The 15,668-nt window shown below is 38.8% G+C and overlaps 1 protein-coding gene and 1 long non-coding RNA gene across 9 annotated transcripts in view; one reads left to right on the top strand and one right to left on the bottom strand.

Moving 5' to 3' along the window:
* Positions 1-13,562, top strand: part of LOC109266689 (uncharacterized) — a 120,381-nt gene extending 106,819 nt beyond the window's left edge. For both annotated transcript variants that reach the window (XR_008419159.1, XR_008419160.1), the window contains exons 7-8: positions 10,808-10,914; positions 13,450-13,562. This is a non-coding gene — a long non-coding RNA (uncharacterized LOC109266689). The remainder of the gene's footprint in view (positions 1-10,807; positions 10,915-13,449) is intronic.
* Positions 1-15,668, bottom strand: part of PTGER3 (prostaglandin E receptor 3) — a 179,114-nt gene that overhangs the window by 12,834 nt on the left and 150,612 nt on the right. For 3 of the 7 annotated variants that reach the window (XM_053894019.1, XM_019448892.2, XM_053894013.1), the window contains one exon: positions 12,821-13,696. The exons of the other annotated variants lie outside the window; for them this stretch is intronic. Coding sequence is in view for 1 of the 3 variants with exons in the window: in XM_053894013.1 (XP_053749988.1) it covers positions 13,675-13,696 (22 nt within the window). In the remaining 2 variants the exon portion in view is untranslated. Of the gene's footprint in view, positions 1-12,820; positions 13,697-15,668 lie in introns of those variants that run through there. 7 annotated transcript variants of the gene reach the window in all.

Below are 15,668 nucleotides of genomic sequence, written 5' to 3'. Positions count from 1 at the left end.
TACCACTCATAAAACTTATTTTGTTTTTTTTCCTACATAAAGCAAAACTTTCTCATCCTTAACATTTTTTTTAATGCCTCAGTGGAATTCTTTGGCTAAGTTCAAGTTTGCATGAGCTTGGAGGGCATCTATATTATAACAGCTTCCATGTCTGTTTCCTTTCTCTTTCCTCCCAGCTCTGAATAGATGGGATCTTGAGGGAAGGGATGAAATCTCACTCATTTAGTATTTTCAGTATCTGGCACTTAGTAGATATTCTATCAGTGAGAAATAGATGAATGAGAATAAGTGGATGAAACTGGTGAAAGCCCCATTGATCTGAGAATTATGAATCTGGTAAGGAGTAAAATTTAGTTGTCTAAGAAAAGAGATTACCTGAGGGAACCTGGGTGGCTCAGTCGTTTGAGCATCTGACTTCAGCTCAGGTCATAATCTCACCACTTGTGTGTTTGAGCCCCATGTCAGGCTCTGTGCTGACAGCTCAGAGCCTGGAACCTGCTTCAGATTCTGTGTCTCCTCCTCTCTCTGTCCCTCCCCTGCTCTCTCTTTCTTTCTTAAAAAAAACAAATAATTAAAAAAAATTTTTTTAAAGAGAAAAGAGATTACCTGAAATACTGGGATTTTATGGAGCCAAAAATAACCCTCCCCTTTTTACCAATTCCTGAGTTTGTAAAGTTAGACACATAAAATATATGGACATTTCTTTAAGTAAGTTATGCTACTGATACTGTTTAAAGATCATGACCTAAGTCATGACTTAAGTCATCATTTACAATCAAAATAGTTTTCCAATACTTTATCCCAGGGTTGCATAAACTTATCTCCCAAGTTACCTGCATGGCTGACACCACAGGGCCCTCCCAAAGGAGAGTCTCTTTACCACTTGACAGAGAGGAAATCAGAAGATATTTGTTCATGCTAGAAATATTAATCATACACCTGTTATGCACTAGGCAATAGAGATATGATGTTGAATAATTTCTGTGATCACAATGTTGGACTGAAGTGAACAGGTTATTTCAAAATAGCATAATGGTGAGCAATAGGGAACTAAGGGAGGACAGGAGGACCCCAAAGCCTGGACTTAGAAAACTCCAGGAATGTTTTCTATGGGATATCTAAGATGTGGCTTGAGGGAAGAGTAATAATAGCTCTCTAGTAAAAAAGGAGTGTTGCAGACCCCCCCCCCAAAAAAAGTATCTGAAACATAAAGAACATTTTAAAAGTAATTGGTGGGTAGAATAAGAATGGACAGAGAGATATAGAGAAGGAAGAAAGAAGAGAAAAGGAGAATGAAAACAAGACAAGAACAGTTGGTAGAGGACAGTTCAGGGGGGCTTTGCAAGCAATTTTAGGTACTTTCCATTAGAATCTTTCCTAAATGGAATAATAGTTAACTGAATGGTTTCCAGCTAGAGAATGACATGTGACAATGGCCACTTTGTGAAATATGTTAAGAAAGATGGCAGGAGGACCATTTGGGAGACTTGAACATCAGTAGAGGCAGGAAGGTTGGAGAGAAGTAGACAGATTTAAGGAGCGTATAGGATGCAACATCAGGAAGAATTATGGCAAGTTAGTTGAAGAAGAAGTCAAGCCTGATGCCACTGATCTCTCGCTTAAGTGGAAAGATGGTTTGTCATTCTCTAATCAAAGTAAGATGGGGGGATGGAGGGGTGTGATTTAGGGTGATGATAATGAATTCAAATTTAGATTGATGAGTTTGGGGTGTTTGGGGGTCATTATTATAGCCACATCCAGTTGGCAGTAGGCTATATAGAAAAAATGAAACACAAATATACTCTGGGCTGGAGACAAAGATTTGAAGAACATTAACAAGATGACAGGTTAATCCAGGTGTTGACATTGCAAAATCTAAAATAGAAGAGATACTGAAAAACTGAAATTGTCTACTGAAAGTTAACACGATATAAAAATGATTTTGAAAAACAGATTCTTGGGGCGCCTGGGTGGCTCGGTCAGTTGGGCGTCCGACTTCGGCTCAGGTCATGATCTCACGGTCCGTGAGTTCGAGCCCCGCATCAGGCATTGTGCTGACAGCTCAGAGTCTGGAGCCTGTTTTGGATTCTGTGTCTCCCTCTCTCTCTGCCCCTCCCCTGTTCATGCTCTGTCTCAAAAATAAATAAACGTTAAAAAAAATTAAAAAAAAAAGAAAAACAGATTATTTGAGGAGTGGTTATTACAAAAGCTTCAAGTATTCCCCTTGGGCTGTTATAGAGCAATCTATCCACAAAAGTATATTTAGTACATAATATGAACTACAGTTGCATCTAATTGCCATGGATTTACTTGCTAATGGTGGCTTTTGTTTGTTTGTTTTCTCAGTTACAACTGGAAATTCTCCCCCATGTTCATCTTTGCCCAGTATATGATTTGGAACAGCTCAATACAATTAGCAATTTCAGTTCAGAACATTGCCAGTATTGGAAAAGCAAAGTGTGACATGTCCTACAAATTAAAATGCACTGCCAAGTATCTTCAGGGTTCCTTGGCTCTGTATGATTAGCTCCCCCATTCATCATGTGTTCATGCAGAATTTTACCATGCCGTCTTGAGAGAATACAGGTGCCCAAAATTCAAGATGTAACTGAGTTAGAGGATTCTATTGCTGGAAGAAAACTTAGAATCTACTAAAGCCAACCTCATTCAAGAATCATGGAAAAATCTTTAAGTCTATTTAGAGCAGTTTTCAACTGTGGGTTAAGATCCATTAGTGGGTTATGAAATCACTTTGGTAGGTTACTACTTGATTGTTTTAAAAACTGAAATAGAATAAAATAGACTAGAATAGAAAATACCAAAGCATATCACACAAAGAACAAGTAAATATTGTTTTGTAGAAATAAAAGCATGGATAGGAATAGAAAAGAAAGGCATTTTAGTGACTATAACAACATGGATAAATGTGGGAAAGTAACAAAAAATAAGGAATGTGCAGGATTATCAAATAGTTCATGATGGTTATTGCTGAATATAAACGTAGATGACTTATGAGAGAAAAAACTGGACCATTACTAGAGCCCATATTGCACTGGGTCATGAGAAACAACTGGGGAATTAATATGTTATTCAGGAGGCAACAGAGAATCATGGAAGTTTTCTGAGCAGTGAATCAACATGATAGAAAGTGTAATTCTAGAACTGTATGGAAGGTCATCTTGTACAGAGATCAGGTAGCATTTGTAGTAATAATCCAGACATAAGGAACTCAAAATCTATGTGTGTCAAATTTCTTCCTGACTCAGGGATTTCCACAGGATGTTTCTTTTGCCTGGATGCTCTCTACCACAGCTGCTACCACCTTATGCTTAAGCTATTTACTTCTAGGTTTTCATATATCAGTGAAATTTCCTCTCTGAGGGAAACTTTCTGACCTTCAACACTAGGTTAAGATACATATCACACTTACAATCAAATAATTAATGTGCTATTATTTAGTGTCTGTACCATCTGCTAGAATGTAAGCAGAGGGACTCCTTAGCAGAGGGACTTTGTCTTGTTCAAAGCAGTATTCTCAGCAGAGTGGTGCCTTTTAAACTGTTGATTACTGATAACTTTCTGTTGAATAAATGAAAGAATGTTGATAGTAACTACAGAAAGAAAATTAAATGCAGAAGACATTGTAAAGGAAAACCCAGCAGGACTTAAGGATTCATTAGATAATTGAGCAAGGAAAAGGAAAGAACCAAAGATTGTCATTCTTTCTCTCAACAAACATTTGTCCCATATAATGTGTTAGACTTTAGGAAAATGGAGATGAATAAGACATAGTTTCATGGGCAAAAATCAGAGCAGGGGTGTCTGGATGGCTCAGATGTCTGAATGGCTTAAGTGTCCAATCTTTATCTCAACTCAAGTCTTGACCTCAGGGTTGTGAGTTCAAGCCCCATGTTGGGCTCCACACTGGGCAGACAGCCACTTGAAAAAAATAAAAATTAAAAATAAAAAAAAAAATTAAAGCAAACTTTTGCATAACACTTACTCTATGGCAGACACTGTTCAAAGCACTTGAGGCACATTAACCTGAAAACAACTTCACAAGACTAAATTCACTCTGATAAGTGGCAGAGCTAGGATTCAGTTCCAGTTTCTTAATTACCCTGCTGTACTGCTGCTTCAGCCTGAAGCAAGGAACACAGACAGGTAAACAGATGGTCACAAAACGACATCATAATATACGCACACACATGGTCCAGGAAGTAGCCCAAAGAAGAAAGTGGTTATCTATCTAAAAGGGAGGGTCCAGGAAAGGCTCAATGAGGGGAAGTGACATGAAACTGAGTTTGGGGGGATTAAATTGGAGTTTTCCATGTGGGAAACATGATGGGGAGACCACTCTAGATGACAGCTTTTCAAGGCAGGAAAGTATGAAATAACATGATGTTTAGGAGGGCCTACAATAAGTTTGGAATTCCTGGAAAATTCCTTGAAGCAGAGGACAGCAAATGGTGCTAAAGAGGTTAGAAGGAGAGATTTGTCTACCACTCTAAGGAGCTGAGACCTGATTCTGAAGGCTGTAGGAAACACAGAAGCATTGTAAGCAGGAGGAGTGGATGGTATATAATACAAGATCAGACTTGCTTATTAGAAATATCGTGAAGCAGATAAACTGAGGGGTAAGCTAGAAGCAGAAAGACCGATCAGGAGACCACTGCAATCAGCCAGGTAAGAGATTATGGGACTAATATAAGGCAGTAATAGTGGACACAAAAAGAAAAGGATGTATGAATTCTGCAGAGCTTGGAAAGGCACTGCATGTTGGGGAAAGAAAAGAAGAAAATAAGGTCTTTTCAAGGTTCTTGACTTACACCAGAAAACTAAAGAGTGGATGGGACAACCAACCAAGGGAGAGGATCTCAGACATTCAAGGTGGTGGATTCCATTTGCAGCTCATGTCATTAGGAATAGTCTGACTTTCTAGGTAAAAAGGAATGCACTCAGTAATGTGGGGTCTCCATTAAATAAAATGTTTGAAGTTCACAGTGGACACCATGGGTGTGAATAAAGTCATTGAGAAAGAACAAAGCAAAGAGTTGTGTGCTGAGCACAGAACCTTGAGGGATTGGTCACAGCAGGGTGAGAAGAAGGGGAGCCAGGGAAGTAAAGTAAACATGACCAGAGAGGCAGGAAGACATTCAGCCAGTGCATCACACATTCCAGAAACAACCTCCCCATGGACTACCATCTGGCAAATTCCTGCTTGTGTGTTCTTTCATTTCATGCTCACGTCGTGTTTCCTACTTGGAAAGGCTTCCTTGATTGCCTCTTTCAATATAAATCCTTCTGTTCTTTGCTACCAACTGCTACTTGTGTATAATTTGCTCTTTATAGAAACTATCCCTTCATATTTCTGTCTGAATTTGTCTTAATGCTTGACTGTAAGCATCCTGAGGACTAGAATAATATTGAATCCATTGCCTACAGAAGATGCTTAATAAATGTTTGTTGAATGGAACAGTTTGGGAAACACTGAGTACCATTTAGATTCCCTCAGAATGGGCCAGTAGAAAATCTATCTAACTGTATTCCCATTCGATGTTCCTAATTACAATTACTCGCAGTTCTCCAAGTAACCCCTGTTGATCTCTGTTCCTAAAAAACTCATCTCATATTAATTGCCTAATGAAGTCCTACTAATCTTTCAGAGCCCAATCACATCTTCCAGGAGGCCTTTGTCACTGCCAACCCAGACATCAAACCACCATCAAAGCCCCCAGACCCAAAAGTTAATCATCTCTCTTCTGTAGGAACTCTGTTTTATGTAGTTTGTGATTCCACATTTTTTTTTTTGCCCTGACTATGCACTATGATTCTGATGTGTTCATCTCTGTGTCCCACATCGTAAACTTTGAGTTTCTTCAGTGGAAAACCAATGTCTTGAAGATCTGGGGCTCCAGCAGCTATCACAGAAGCCAGCACATGGTGATGGGTACTTGGGAAATGGGTCAGGAATTGGATGGTTCACAAGCTTATGGCCATCATGTGGGCCACCACTAGAGGGCACTAGCAGCTCAATCAAGCTGGCAGTACTTAAGGTGTTCCCATAGGCTGAGACTCCAGGACAGGGCCCTTTGTGAAGGCACCAGAACTCAAACTTGGACTTTTTTATTTCACCCTGGCAACAGGACGAAGGTGGTTGCGCTTATTTCTGCCTCAGTGTCTCTGTTCTGAATAGCTTATTGGGTTTCTAGTTACCTTTTCATCCTCCATGCTCTCTCACATACATGTGTTCTCCTTACCTCATCAGGTATGTCTAAGGAACAACTCTATTCACATCACCTCTTTTTAGCATATTATTCAAAGCCCTGTGCAGTTGCCCAACCTGCCTTTGCAATTGTATGTCTGCCACTGGTCCTGATCCTCCCTCATCCTACAAAAGCTCAAGAAATGTTTTTTGAACTGTAATGGTTTTTCCACCAGGGCCCATTAAGTCACAGACCGGAGACAAGTGATTACTTCCAAATGATCTGGGGAGGATAGAGGCACGCAAAAATGAATAGACAGTGAGGTCAAGCTAAGATTTCTAACATAAATGCACACCTGATTACCTAGTAGCTGGAGCCTTATCTGACCTGAAACTGGCTCTACTCTTAAGTCCCTGTGTGGAGTCATTCAATTTTTAAGGTGCTATTTTAGTTTATCAAAAATTAAATATGCTCTCTACTCCCATGTTCCATTGGAGAAGTATACCTGTCATATTAAGATACTTCTATCAAATTCCACAGCCTTCTTGCTAAAAGTTTGTCACAGTTAGTCACTCAGAGAATTATAAATATCTGTAGCCTCTGATGTGGTTGTGTTGGAGGAAGGGAGGGGAAAAAATGAAGAGGAGAAGGGTAGCAGTTGACTTTTGAAAAGCCATTGCCATATTAAGTATTTTGAATTGCTTCGATTGTTCTTTTCCATGGGTTTGAAGTTTATTGGACATGCTGCTATGAGTGGGTATGGCCTCATGTTGGTAAAGTTGTGAGGAATGGTTGTTTTTCTTGGCCATGTGTTCATATTGTTTTTCCAGCAAGGGATAGTGTATTTCTCTTGAAGAACTATTAATAACTTGTTTTCATCTTGTGAACAGTGTGCCTAACCGATGGTGCTTCCCTCTTTGCAATAGTTGTGTTTGTACAATGGCTGAAAGCTTTGTGTCTCACTTCTGATGGACTCATTTTTCAAACTGAATAAAAATAACAACCATTATTGAATACTTATTATGTTCCAGGCACCGAACCTTATGTGCACTTAATCCTCACTGCTTATAGTAATTTATAAATTAAGTTCTACTGTTATCTCCATTTTACAGATGGAGAAAACTGAGACTTGGAGAAATTGAGTAAAGTGCCCAAGGATTACCCAGCCCTAGTTCTATGTGATGCCAAAGTTTGCATGGCAGGTATGACACCCAGATCACAAATACAGATACATATAAAATACCTCATTTGTTTATTTTTATAAAATTAACCCAAATTGTTCTCTAAGCTTGTTTTGCCAGGGTGGTAGAAAATTCAATTCGAGTCACTACTGGAACACACCATACCATGAAGCTGTGCTGCGTGGTCCTAGAGTTAGTTGTAGTTAGTACTACATCATCTGAGATACAGTCATTTGTCTACTTACTGAGTCCCAGTGTGATCTTCACTGTTCCAGACTAGAATCCAATCCTTCTGATCTGGCCATTCTCTTGCTCCATCTCACATTTGAGGCATCAAAGGGCATCTTTGGAGTTTGGAAGTTTGGAATCTGGTGCCCAGGGTGCCATGCTCGTGGTACATCGAAGAGACATTCCTACTGCCATGGGCCACCTCCCTGGAATGCTATTTTTGCTACTGAACAATGTGTGGGTCTTGACTTTGACCTCTTCCTGAGTTTCTCAAAATCCTGTCTACTGTCATCTTCAGGGTAATAGTAGCATAATTTCTTGAACAAGCTCTCACTTCACATCACAAAGAGCCCTTTACTTTAAGCATCTTCTGTTTTCCACTGTGAAAAAATACCAGAGGCTAAGAAATAACAAATGTTTAGCTGTGAGGTAGGAAAATATAGGAAGAATAAAGGTAAGCTAATATTCCCATAAATTGTTCTGCCACATGTGTTTTGTTTTGTTTTGTTTTTTAGGTTTTTCAGATGGGTTAGTCTGAATGGGTGTGGGTTTGCTGATAAGGTATAATGAGTTTTGATGACTGTGTCTTTTCCTTGAAAGTCTATTTTATAGAACCCACTGCCAGGAATAGTAGTATTTCTCTTAAACCTCTGGTTTATTTTTGTGTGATGGATACCATGAGTCATGTGACAGACATTTCCCTCTCCGCAGGTCTTTTGGAGACATTTTGATCAGATATGTGTCTGTGTATTCTGATATTCCTAAGAAATATTTTCTAGGCTGAGATGTTTGAAATAAAGAAAAATTTGTTTTAAAAATACTTCACAGGGGCACCTGGGTGGCTCAGTCAGTTAAGCATCTGACTTCGGCTCAGGTCATTATCTCATAGTCCATGAGTTTGAGCTCGCGTCAGGCTCTGTGCTGACAGCTCAGAATCTGGAGCCTGCTTCAGATTCTGTCTCTCTCTCTCTCTCTCTCTCTGCCCCTCCCCTGCTCATGCTCTGTCTCACTCTGTCTCAAAAATAAATGAAAACATTGAAAAAAATTTTATAAAAAGAAATACTTCACATTATCATATATGTCAGGACATGGTAAGGAGGGAGACTAATGAAAGTGGCCTCTGATTCAGTCTTTTTAAATAATTTTTAACATTTCTCTTTTTAAATATATAGATTCTAGATTTTTATGTTTAACTAGCAAATATGGTGTTACTACTAAGTAACACTTGTTTAGACCTGATATCACAAGTATAAAAGAAAACCAACAATATAATGCTTTCATCTTTGTTTCTCCTTAAATATTTGTTTTTCCTTCGTGGAACTGGGAGAAGAGAAAGTTTCAGGTCACCCCAGAAGGCACAGAATTGCTGGGCCAGCCATCTAGAAGCAAAGCACAATATGGACCTGTCCGTATTTATACCTCCTCCGCCCCAAGGCAATTCCACAGACTTGAACCTCCCCACCCTTCAGAACAGGAGAAAATTGAATTTATTTCCACTTAAGTTCCAGGAGGTTGCCATGTTCCCCATGGGCACTCAATAAATATTGACTAAATTGAATGTTGCCCTGTGTTATCTTCCTTCTTTCTTTTTCCTTCCCTGGTCCTCTGACTGCTTTCTTGGGGCCTTGAAAATTATATATATATGTATTTTCCAGATTCTTTTTGTCTCATCAGCTCTCAGTGTGAGGCCTCTCTATTTTAATATCACCTCTTTGTGTTTGTTTTCTCTGTGTGTCTTCTCTCAGTTTCTCTTGGAATCTGTTCTCTCTCTGCTTTCTTTTTCTGAGACTGTCTCTCTCTGTTCCTCTACTCCTCCCATCTCTCTGTCTCTCTGCCTGTCTCTCTCTCACAGATGTACCTTTCTGTATTTGTGTTTGTTCTCCCCCTGGAGTTATCATCTGAAGGGGTTCACAACAAGCCTCCCCAAAATGTGCTACATAGTCAGGTAGATTCTTTGAGCTGTAGTCAATGATGTCCCAAAAGACTCAAGGAAGAGTTTTTACCATCCCCTTAGCTGCCTAAAAGAATTTAGATAGAGGACCTTGTCCCAGAAGAGAACAATCACCAGATGAAACTACAAGGAATATGGGACAGGTATGGTAAACTTTCTGTGTCCTATTATCTTTACTTTGCATGGCAAACATCTGTTTACCACACATTTGCTCTTCCCATTTTCCTGTGAATTGTCTTTCTCCCCTTTGAAGTCTCAGACACCTACCCCCTTCTTAGCTCAAGATGTCAATAAGCCTTAGTTGCCTGACTGTCTGGGGATCTCATATTGTTATGGCACTCCCATATGCAATTAAATTTGTCTTTCTCCTGCTAAGTTTTCCTATGTCAATTTAATTAATAGACCAGCCAAAGGAACCTAGAAGGGTAAAAGAAAAAAATTTTCCTCCCCTACACATCAAAAATAGTTGCCTTTTTTTCCCAAGAGATTAGACATATTTGAAGATTTTTATAAGTGCTCAGAATAATTAATTTTATGCTTTTCCCCCCTTGAAATAGCATGTTTAGCCCCTAAATATGGGAACGCAGTAACAGTGGATTGGTCTGTATTCAACTACAATACATTCTAAGTCATGTAGAGTGATTGTGTCAACTCTCCTCTGGATTTTCTGTTTGCACTCTGCCCAGACAGCACTGCATTCCTCTGTTCCTTCTGACACAAATACGGCATTTCACCAGGCGACTATTAGCCTAGAGGGAATACTAACTTCCCCCTTCCCCTAGAGTTTATATCCCGTTCCAGTAATTTGGCCCCAGATACTGGCACAGAAACACTGGTTGCATAAAGTCCCTGGAGCCTGATACTTACTTTTTGTCCTCTGTGACTCCAATTTTAAAAACTGAAATGGGACACTGGTTTGCTATTACTTTCCTACATTGACTTTCTGGTGAAGATTTGAAGGGTGTGGTCAACCGCCTCTGGGGTTTCACACAAGTAACTGTATTGCCTTGGGCATTAAAATTAATCCTCCAAACGTTATTGGTAAAATAACAAACTAATTGTTATCTAAGAAGGTATATGGAGGATTAAACTTTAAAGGTCCCTGGTACGGATAGACTAAACAAAACCTTTGCCCTTATATTTAGGAGAAAAATCATATGTTTTTCCCCTTAAGCTCTCAATATTGAGAGCTTAACATGTGCCAACCACTTTATGCAAAATATCTCATTTACTCTTTACAGCAACTCTGCAAGTTAACAAGATGACCCACGTCCTCGTTTTGCAGATGAGGAACTGAGGCTAAGAGAAGTTAAGTGACTTGACAAAAATCATAGCAGAACTGAAACTTGTTGTGTGTATTTTCACGTTATTGAAATCAATTTTTGTGCCTAGAAAAGAGCTATTCAAGATTATTTTGGTGCAAAATTAGCATTCAATTAATTTGAAACCCTTGTTTTTCTTAAGTTTGTATGCTAGTTTATAAATTGAATTAAGAAACTTATCAATCTAGCAAGTTTAATAATTACTTTGAAGGAATACTTTACAACTTAATTAAATTCTTTGAATATCCAGCCACATTTATTAATGTGATATATTTTTATTTCCTTTTAAGTACATTGTGTGACTTAACAATCTTTCCAATAACTTAATTAATTCTTATAAATCTAATAAATTAAGTTTTTAGATATGGTGAACTTCAGTTTCTCTTAAATGTTTCAAATGAAATTTCAATCTGAAATGTTAAGTCTAAACCAATGAATCAATTACTCATTTTAACTTGGAATTATAAGATTGACCTCTTATTCTAATAGGTCTAATTTTCTTGAACAGTACAAATAATTAAACTTAGAAATAAGCACAGATTCCTAAAGACAAATATTTTAATGCTTTTATATTTTGTTTTTCTTATTCATAAAACAAAATTTTGCTATCATTAAAAGATAAGGACACAATGCTATCTCCCTATTAATTTTGATGTTCCTTTCCTAAAGTAATTTTAGGAGATGCCTTCTCAATTTTCTGGGGTTTCTTAAATACCAGAATTATCAACAGGACATGACTGGACCCTTATCTGTTGGGACAATGTGTCTGTTGGGACACATTTAGACCTATTTACCTAAGTCAGTTCTCTCTGTGGTAGACACTATTCCAAGATGACCTTTAAGATTTCTGCCCCCTAGTGTGCACAACCTGTATAACCACCTCCCCTTGGGTGTGGGTAGAATTTGTGAATATGAGGAGTTATTACTCTTACAATTGTTACATTACATGGCAAAAGGAATTTCCCAGATGTGACGAATTTCCAGATGTAATGAATTTAAGTTAATCAAAGGGGGGGAATTTCCCAGGCAGGTCTGATTTAATCAGGTGAGCCTTAAAAGAAGCAAGAAGCAGTGAGAGTACTCTCCTGCTGGCCTTGGAAAGGGACCTTCAAGTCTGAAAGGAGGTCATAGCCCTGGATGACACCTTGATTTCAGTCTTGATTTCAGTCTGGTAAAACTCTGAGCAGAAGATCCAGCTAACCCACATCCAGAGTCCCCCTTAGGAACTGCCAGATAATAAATTTGTTTTGCTTTAACTTGCTAAGTTTGTGGTGATTTGTTAGAAATCAATTTAAAAAATGAATACATTCTCCAACAGGGGTGGTCTTACCACTTGTGTGCTTCAAGTTCAAGTTATACATACCTAAATCTTTTGTCCACTAACAGAGACCTGAATGCACCACCACCCCCAACTCCAGGCTGTTGTTCCTTGATAGGATTTTGCATCGTTTGCCAGGTGAGATATTTAAATGTCTTCCCATGTATAAGAGCTTTGTCAAATATCTAAGTTCCTGTATATAGGAACTTGAAGGAGCTCCTCTCCGTTTGTTATATTCTTCCTGTATTTGGGTCATAACTCATCTAGACAGTATAATGACATCCCATTGAATTCTTTATATCTTTCATCATTTTGCCTAACTATTCCAATGTCAGTTTCTGAAAAACACTAGAGCCCACATCTGATTCTAGAACCAGACTCCTTCTATTCTTCCCTTTAATAAGCAGGCATAAGCTAAGTTTTGATGAACAGTCTTGAGTATTGAAATGATATTGGGATTCTTACTTTCCCTCGTCATTCTGAGAGCATTCCAAAATTTCTCTGGCTAGTGTTCTTGGGTTCTCTCTGCTTTCTATAAAACACTAGTAATTATATTCTGACATCATCACTTACTTAGTCCCTCAAAAATGTATAATGGGCCTTCTCTCCAATGATCCTGAAGTCCACTTGTGCATTTATTCATTAAGCTTTTCTCTTAACAGTACAATGATAGTTGACCATAATACATAATACTCTGAGACATACAAAGCATAAAAGCTAACAATTCTTATTCCATAAGATTTTATGGTCTATTTGGAAACAAGATATGGATACAAAAAAATCAATAATTTTGCATACAAAATCGTAAAGTTTAAGTGATACATGTTAAGTGACATGACTGGTAAAAATACTAAGTGGAGGTACAGATTAGAGTAAGTTAAAAAACGCAGAGCAAGTAGAATTTAAGTTCATTTATTCATTCAACAAGCATATATTTAGAGTCTCTGATGTGTCAGGTGCTATGTTAGGCACTGAGGGGCCAAGAATAAGGCACAGTCACCCTCTTCATCAAGCTAACATCATAGCTGAGAAAACAAAAGCATAAGAAAAGTATGAGGACACACACTATGACAAACACTATTATGATGGTGTATATAATACATAATGCAAAGGAAGTGGAGAGAGGGATTAGGCTGACGATAAAGATGGGTGGAAGTCAGTGGTGAGGGAGCCTTTCAAGAGGTGACATTTTCGTTGAGCCTTCTGGCAGAAATAACACTTGTCTTCTTGTTAACCATTTCAGCCATGCCAAGAACTACCCCAAGCACTGTATACTAATGAAACTCATATAATCCTCCCAATGACTTCATTTGATCAAGGATATAACGGCAGTGTGGAGTAATTCCCAAAGATGACACTGAGGTCATTCGGTCACATCTCCTCCAGCACGGCTCCAATCTCCAATCAAAGCTATTCTCGTCTCTCTCAGACTTTTGCAGACTCTGGTCTCTCTGCTGCTGCCATTGCCTCACACCTGGTCTCTTTGTGATCTTTCAAAAACACAAATCAGATAATGTCAGTGCTCTGAACAAACTTTCCAACAGCTTCCCATCTCACTTGCATTAAAACCTAAGGTTCTTAGCACAGCTTTCAAGATCCTGCATGATTTTGCCCTCAACTTCTGTGACATCATTACCTACCACTCTCTCCTGAATCCATCATTCTACAGCCACCCTTCTCCCTCTTTGCTGCTCCTTGAATGCACCAAGAATGCTCCTTGCTGATCCCCCCGTCTGGGACGCTGTCCCCCAGATATTGGCATGCCTCACTTCCAGACCTCAATTCAGGTCTCTGATCAAATGTCATCTTCTCAGAAAAGCCTTCCTGACCAGCTGTGGAAAACACAACGCACTCGCCTCTCTGTTCCCACTTCACTCTGAATCCTTACCCTGCTTTATTTTTCATTGTGACACTAATCAGATATTTTCTGTCTTCATCAATGAGAATAACGTCCTTGAACTTTATACTCCTCTTTACTTTGTCCCCAACACGCAACACAAAGCTGGCACTAGAGGCTCAGTAAGTGGTGTTGAATCTGTGTATTCATTAATAAATAAAGTGATTTGTCAATGGCCACATTCTGGGTGTGTGGCAGGGTCGGCCTTTGTCTAACTCTAGACTCCAAGTTCTTAAATACTTCTTACTACTGAGGAAGAGGGGGAAAAATACATTGACACTGGGGAAAGCTGCAGCATAGAGGATGTGAGAATGAGGGAGCTGATATAAAACTAGGAAGATGGTTTGGGACATATCGTGAATGATTTGGAAGTCTTGGAAAAGAAGCTTATAATTTCCCCTGTGAGCATGGAGAGGAGACTTGCAGCATGGTGTTAAGAGCCCCTCTAAATGTGAGTGGTGAGAGCTTGAGACCATCTGACCTGGGGAAAGGGCATTTATATACAATTTAATGACACTTCAGATCTCTTTTCATTTCCATTAGAATTCTACAGAACACTGCACTCTCTAAGGGACTAAGTGGAGAATTTAGCAAATAGATTCCTTCCTAGTATTTTTCACACCTGACCTGGTATAGACTTTTAAATGCTGAAGCTTTGAGTTATGGTTAGCTTTGATTCCTAGTCTCTTTTGGAGATCATTCTGCATATTATTAATCATAATTATTAGAATTATTTTTTATAAAAATGTGTATATGTTGTCCCTGTCTCTGTTGAGCAGCATCTTTTTATTTTTATTTCAGTATTATTTCTGTTCGTGTGTATATGGTGGGGTAGGTAAGGGGGGAGGTGAGTCTCAGGTTTCTGAATCCTACTTCCTGATATTTCTTATGGCCAGAGAAATAATTGAAGTTGGCGTCTTTTCAGTTCAATTCAAGCTTCTTTATATGATGGATTTTGTTTATTGCTCTTTGTACTTATTTTCCAATGAAGTCCTTAAATAATTTCTCTCTGTTTTTAAATTCCCAAAGTTTTGTTATCCTTTCTGTGGTACATTAGGAAATATAAAGCAGATTTTACAAATCTGTTTTACATGGGAGCTGCCTGATTTATGTCAGCTATCATTTTCTAGCTGGGTGGTTATGCTAGGTTTCATAATATGCCAAAGCTCATATTCAAATACAAACTATAGACCAGCATGTAAACAAGAGGCAGAGAAATATTTTTTTTTTATTCCACTGAGCAATTCAAAATAAGGATGGGAAAAGACAGCTTCATATGGGTTTAATCCTGGCTGGAAAGCAATGAAGCAACAACTCTGTCTCTTTCGTTTTGGTGGTAATCAAAGCAAGCAAAGCTGTGGGTGTTGACTCTTTGAAAATCAGCGGAATGCTACCATGTATGCTTGCTAGTCTCACCCTGGCCTTTCTCCAAGCTGAGTAGAGAACAGCTCCAACAAGCCCCCTGACTGAGCAGAGAAAGCACCGCATGGTTTTTTTGCGGGAGATGCTGAAGAGGCATGAAATGCACCAGAGAGATAGTGTTTTTATGCTCTCAGGCAGATTCA

This window comes from Panthera pardus, unplaced genomic scaffold (genome assembly GCF_024362965.1).
Source record: "Panthera pardus isolate Hobbes unplaced genomic scaffold, ASM2436296v1 HiC_scaffold_11, whole genome shotgun sequence".
Lineage (NCBI taxonomy): Eukaryota > Metazoa > Chordata > Mammalia > Carnivora > Felidae > Panthera > Panthera pardus.
Note: the sequence above shows the minus strand (reverse complement) of the source record. Positions and strands in the feature narration are given on the sequence as shown.